The sequence below is a fragment of the Actinia tenebrosa genome, unplaced genomic scaffold (genome assembly GCF_029948245.1).
Source record: "Actinia tenebrosa isolate PJP-AT-01 unplaced genomic scaffold, QUT_ActTen_1.0 PGA_scaffold0__85_contigs__length_37466705, whole genome shotgun sequence".
Lineage (NCBI taxonomy): Eukaryota > Metazoa > Cnidaria > Anthozoa > Actiniaria > Actiniidae > Actinia > Actinia tenebrosa.
The window spans coordinates 17,893,730-17,900,290 of record NW_028292569.1 but is presented as its reverse complement, the minus strand read 5'-3'; the positions used below and the strand labels follow the sequence as shown (position 1 = coordinate 17,900,290).

Below are 6,561 nucleotides of genomic sequence, written 5' to 3'. Positions count from 1 at the left end.
ATGTCTTTGTTTGGTAAATAATTGATTTTGCAAACTACTTGATATTACAGTGTTGTATCAGCGACGGTATGCCGCTTGCGACCTTTATATTGCGGAAATAACAATAATTGATTTTTGAAAACTATTTGTTTTTGACAAGATATATGTGTTTGAATCAGGAATTGATTTTAACTGAATCAAAGTGATGGCTGACACGCAAACCCTGAAAAAACCTCTGGATTCAGGGCACGGGCGGCCAACTTACAATCGGATCCTGAAAAAATCTCTGGGTTGATCTAAGTCAGGGCACGGCTAAAGGCTCGATTACACGGAGCACTTTTCTCTGCAACTTGTCTCGCAACAGTGTTGCGACACAAGTTGCAAGAGTGTCTACACGGTGCAACGGAGACGCAATCGTTGCCAAAAGTAGAAACGATATCCACTTTTCGCAGCTGAAGTGTTGCAACTTGTCTCGCAACATTTTTCAAAAATGCGCTGTAGGTTACTTGCTGCAATGCTCCATACAACTTGTGTCGCAACGCCGTAGCAACACAAGTTGCAGACAAAATTACTCTATGTAACCGCGTCTTTAGACGATGACAACGATAAAAATTTCAACCTTCAAGTACATCAACAATAACAACAAAGATAAAAGATATTATAGACGCAAAGGATTCAATCGAAACGAAACCTACGGCTTTGAAAATTATTATCTTTAAAATATCCCTTCCCAGTCTGTTTAAAAAAATGGATTACTAGCTCTTATACTGTTAATGGCAAGCTTCTATTTTCAAACTATAAACCTCCCTGGTTATTTACTTTAGTAATGATGCACTTCCCGCATGATATAATTTACAGACAGCTTGGAGAAATTAATTAAGGAGGCTGTGGGTAGTTTTGGTCCAGCACACCTAGCCGCATTGAAACGGCTACAACTTCTTCTTGAATAACTCGATCTGCAAGCGCTTTTCGCACAATGTCGGGAAAGGATTAAAGGTTTCAAAAATGATAAATTAGTTTAAAGCGGCCTTTTCGTTATGACGTAATGGTGACATCATAGAAATCGTTTACCGCTTATTTTCTCGAAAACTAGACCTAAACTTTCAAAGCGACTTGCACCAGTCGATAGTATTCATCAAGGCACCCAACATATTGCAATATGAAAAAAATGTATGAGAGCGTTTTCCAAATATTACGCGATGAATATTTTCATGGACTTTTACTATTATTTCCAGCGTGTCAGTTTTATACCCCATATATATACCATTTTTAGTAGCTAGAACATAGGTACGAATATAGACACTGTCCTTATTGAGTATGAATCAAATTGTGACTTTCTTTCTAACGTTATGGATTTTTTGATATGAAGCTAAATGACCCATTTGTTGTCAAAAGCGATAGAAAATATCGATGAAATCGGCATTCAAAAAATCGTCGAACGATTTTTTTCTAAATGAAGTCACTAAAAGATGTATCTTTTACAAATATTCTCCTTTAATTTCACATGCATTGAAGGGTTTTAAGGCAGTCAAATAAAAATAAGAACTCAGCAAAGCGTAAGCAGTGCAGCTTTTATTTGACTGCCTTAATTCGTAGTTTACCCTAGTTTTATTTTTAGTTTTTCTAGTTTTTCAAGTCGTTCAAAATCGCTCAACAAGTGCCGTGTAGAGCCTTGATCGAAAGAGTTTTCACTTGTTATGATACGTTTTACATTAAATGCCAGTGACTTTCAGTTATCTCAAGAGAATATTAATATTCTCTTGGTTATCTTTAATAATTTATCAAGGTTTCCCGACGAGTTTCGTCCAGAAATATTTTTTCATAACGAAGATTTGAATGTTTTAAAAGATCATAAGCATGTACACTCAGTGAACCATTTGATTTTTCGGGCCGTACCGTAAGTTATGGACCGCAAATTGACCAATCATAGCGCGTGAAATTACCTTGCCATATAATAACAACTATTACCCCAAATGCCTTTGTATGATATTCAGACTAGTATACCCAATGCCCTTGTATGGTATACAGACTAGTATACCCAATGCCCTCGTATGGTACACAGACTAGTATACCCAATACCCTTGTATGGTATACAGACTAGTATACCCAATGCCCTTGTATGGTATACAGACTAGTATACCCAATGCCCTTGTATGGTATACAGACTAGTATACCCAATGCCCTTGTATGGCATACAGACTAGTATACCCAATGCCCTTGTATGGTACACAGACTAGTATACCCAATACCCTTGTATGGTATACAGACTAGTATACCCAATGCCCTTGTATGGTATACAGACTAGTATACCCAATGCCCTTGTATGATATACAGACTAGTATACCCAATGCCCTTGTATGGGTATACAGACTAGTATACCCAATGCCCTTGTATGGTATACAGACTAGTATACCCAATGCCCTTGTATGGTATACAGACTAGTATACCCAATGCCCTTGTATGGTATACAGACTAGTATACCCAATACCCTTGTATGGTATACAGACTAGTATACCCAATGCCCTTGTATGGTATACAGACTAGTATACCCAATGCCCTTGTATGGTATACAAACTAGTATACCCAATGCCCTTGTATGGTATACAGACTAGTATACCCAATACCCTTGTATGGTATACAGACTAGTATACCCAATGCCCTTGTATGGTATACAGACTAGTATACCCAATGCCCTTGTATGGTATACAGACTAGTATACCCAATGCCCTTAGAGTTTGGTAAAAGGAGTACTAAAAATTTTATTACAGAAATATTGCATCCAAAAAGGAGCTTAATGCTGATTACATATTTGCAGGTTGACAGAGTAAATCTGATGATAGTTTGTGGAAGACTGGCAGTGGTAAAATATGCCCCAAGTTCTAATAAAGTCATCCTAGATTCTGCGTGAAGTGGCTTTGTGAAGATTGCTAAAGGAAATCAAGATTATAAAACATGCACTGTTTTTCTTCTATCATTCTTTCTCTGTGTTCTTTCTTTTTGCCCTTGTTGTGTGCAACCATTGGAAAATAATTGTTTTACTGGTGAAGTTTACAGTATTTTGCTAGTTTTCATGGCTGCAATGTTTGTTGAATTCAAATATTTTTCTGCTTCCCTTTGCTATAAATAAATATGTTACTTCATAACAGTGTACCATGCATATTACCTAACATCAACATAATCCATTAAAATGATATACAGTATGGCAGAAGGTATGTTACGTTGACTTTTTTCTTTAACACTTGATATAATTACAGAGTATTATGTACAGGCTATGTCTGACCTTTACTTGTTCTTTCTTGTATGACTTCATGTTATTATTCTGAGTCTGAACTAGAGCTATCTACTTCAATAGCTTCACTTTTATCCTTCTTGAGTGATGCTAGGTAATCCTTGTATAAGACTTTAGGTGGCACAATATCTGACAAGAAAAAAAAGATCACACATGATATGTTTGAGGAATATACATGCACATGTCTCTGTAATATAATATATAAAAGCTAAGAGCGGTAGAGAGAAGCACATTTGGGAACCCACAACACTCAACTGTATGATGATTTTTTTTACAGAGGATGAAAAAGTGAAGAAAAATCCTTGTGTCTAAGAGAGAACACAATACAAAAAACTCAACCCACACATAAGGTTCAGAAGAGAACTGAAGCTGAGACACCAGACATGACCTGCACAGTGTTACTGGGCTTTGAATAACTACTGGTCAGTTGCCGGTAATGATAAATGGCTAAATTAGTTTCAGCTTTGTCATACTTTGTTTCTGGTTAAACATTACAAGTCAAAATGCAAAATGACCAACAATGCAGAGATTCAAGTTCTAATTGTGTCTGGGCATTTTCCAATGACTGGCTGTTGTTCTATGTAAGACCTGCAGTGGGAGACAGTGCCATAGCAGAGCATACCATCCATATTGTTTTATAGCAAGTTTTATTATGGAGATTTATGTACCACAAGTTTGTTAAGCACTGGCTATTAAATGTTGCCTTGTAAAACAAGGATAACTTATTCATTCAATATGTTTAATTCATTTTTTATAATATAATTATACCTGCTAGAAACTGCAAGTTATCCTCATCATCAACTAAGTTTGCTGCAAAACCAAAACCGAAACAATTAAAACAAATTAAATCATCTTCTACATGCAAACGCATGCTGTAAAGGTATTGTTTACTTTTGAAATAATTGAAATAATTAAACTAGTGGATATTTAAGAAATATCTGATTTGCTTAATCCTTTCCTCTAGATTGTTCTGGTGTCCTCAACACTAGGGAAGGGTGCAAGCAGGACTAAAAATAATGGCTGGGCAAGATAAATAGCTTCATGGATTATAGTCTACTTTGATGACAACACACTGTACTGTGTTTCTACCATGATTGGTTAACATACGATTAGTCAAGAGTACCAATTTCATAGAGACATTGGTGTTTGACTAGCAAATTACTTTGAACCATGGCCATTGGGGAGGGGGGTGGGGGATTTTTTTCACTAGATGACATCCTCAAATATAGAGTGTGTGCAACCATGTGACTCAAAATTCCTTGAGATATGAATAACAACGAATGGCTGCCATCTTGGTTGATCTAACAAGAGGAGCTAGTGAGGAATGCTTTGTTATTGTCAACCAAGATGGTGGCTATGACTAACATGCACCTGCTCTTTACTTACACAGAGCCTTGTATGTTAATTGTTTCTTGTTTTCACCTCTTTTAAGAGCAGCTTCTGTTAAATGGTGAACAAAAAGCTCCTGCAAGATAAACTTAACATAAGGAAAAGCAGCCAAAAGAAATCATCCATGTTTGTCAGTACTTTTTAGGTAATTCAATTTTAACAAGGGAACCTCTTTACAAAATTGCTTTCTTTTTTTCTTAGGAGACCTGTGTTATTAAGAACCTAAATCCCTGGTCTTCCTTAGCAATTGTGATATACAAGCACGCCAAAACCAAATTACAAGTCATAGATGGAAAGAAAAGAATTAAGAAGTCAAGGTCCAAATTTCCCGCCACAACACATGCTTGCCAAACTTTGAAGTTTTCACGCACTCTTTCTCACTTACCGTAGCCTTGGTTATCAAAAACACTGAATCCTGACTGACATTAACTAGATCAGGGGAGCTTTTCATAATAGTTTTGATCTTAGACAGTGGTAATTGGTTTAATTTTCCATCTTTTTCACTTGGACTCTGCTGCTCGTCCGCCATCTTGGAAACTCTTTGGAGCCTACGAGATATTAGGACAGCGGTATATTCCTCACTCTAACACAGGTAACCCAGTCCGTAAAACATTTAAGCATCGTTTTTCTTACAGTAATTTAAAAACTCCTAAATTTCGAATTAGACTAAATAGGAAAAAGGGTTTTATGGTCATTTGAGATTTGTTATGCTTATTAATGTTTTCTTTAGGAGGGATATGATATTATGACTTGAATTTCTGAAATGGGATGGGCTTCCTGTGGTTTGAGTGACGAGAGACAAACTGGAAAAGTCTGAGGGCAGCATATTAGACTATTGTTCGAGAAATTCATATTTGCTAACAGTTATTATATAATAACTTATGATGTTACAGGGAGTGGGTTTAGAAGAAATCAGTGAATAACAGATCCAAGCAGTTTCACAAACTACATAAAATATTTTACAGAAGTTTCATCAGATGTCTGGAACAAACGTCACCTCTCTGGAAACAAGAGGGCACAACGACCAACCAGAAAATAAAAATACGAGAGAGCAAGAGGCAAGATCAGAACTTAGGGAAAAATTCCTAATTTCACTGAAGTCTATTTACAACAAGCCAGCTAAATTCCACATGCATGAAAGAACAAATGTGACAGCCGTGTTCAGAGCTACCGACATTGATTTTGAGAACTTGATAGTTTCAGACTTACAGACACCTATTGGGCCTTTACCTGAAGCAATGTTGAGAGCCACTGACGTGTTGAGTTTCGAGGTGGAAATGAAAGATCCAACAAAATAGCTGACATTTTTACTCTTTCTTACTCCAAAAGTGAAGTTTTATGAGTCAGCTCTCAATGTCATAATCAGTTTTTTGACAACTCTCTTCTTGGTCCAACTGCAACACCTGTTTACTTGCTTCTGAACAGATCAGGGTTAAACTATGATCTCAGTTCTAGCCCTCGTTTACGAGTCGTTTGTATCAAGCCTATAAAGAAAGCATTGCTGGCACTCCAAAACCACTATTATATTGCAAGCCTGTGCAGTTGCTGCCCCTGCACAGGTACTTTAGCAAAGGGTGGAGACATCCTGTTTCAATTCAGCATGACATTAATCTGTTTGAATGGAATCATTGCCAGAGATTCCCAGAACCCACTCCTAGTAATTGACTTACCACCCATGATGTCAAGGTGGCTGCCAGTGATACATATCAAATAGACCAAAATATTTGTTGTCATCACTGTTTTTTGTCGCCCTTCTTCCTGTGATTCAGCTTACCATCCATTAACAGCACATTTGACATTTAAATGGTATGTTACACGTACACATTTCGATTGGATTCCCATTATCTTAAACCTACAGTACTTGGACTAGCTAAAGAGGTTCAAAATAACAGGGGTTCAAGATA

The 6,561-nt window shown here is 36.9% G+C and overlaps 1 protein-coding gene across 1 annotated transcript; it reads right to left on the bottom strand.

Moving 5' to 3' along the window:
- Positions 1–2,720: 2,720 nt before the first annotated feature.
- LOC116288226 (chromatin accessibility complex protein 1) lies at positions 2,721–5,192 on the bottom strand. Its single transcript, XM_031694993.2, has 4 exons — positions 5,043–5,192; positions 4,655–4,733; positions 4,037–4,078; positions 2,721–3,397 (listed from the first exon to the last, which is right to left on the bottom strand). The coding sequence occupies exons 1-4, from the start codon at positions 5,184–5,186 to the stop codon at positions 3,294–3,296; spliced, it is 369 nt and encodes a 122-aa protein (XP_031550853.1). The 5' UTR covers positions 5,187–5,192; the 3' UTR covers positions 2,721–3,293.
- Positions 5,193–6,561: the final 1,369 nt, after the last annotated feature.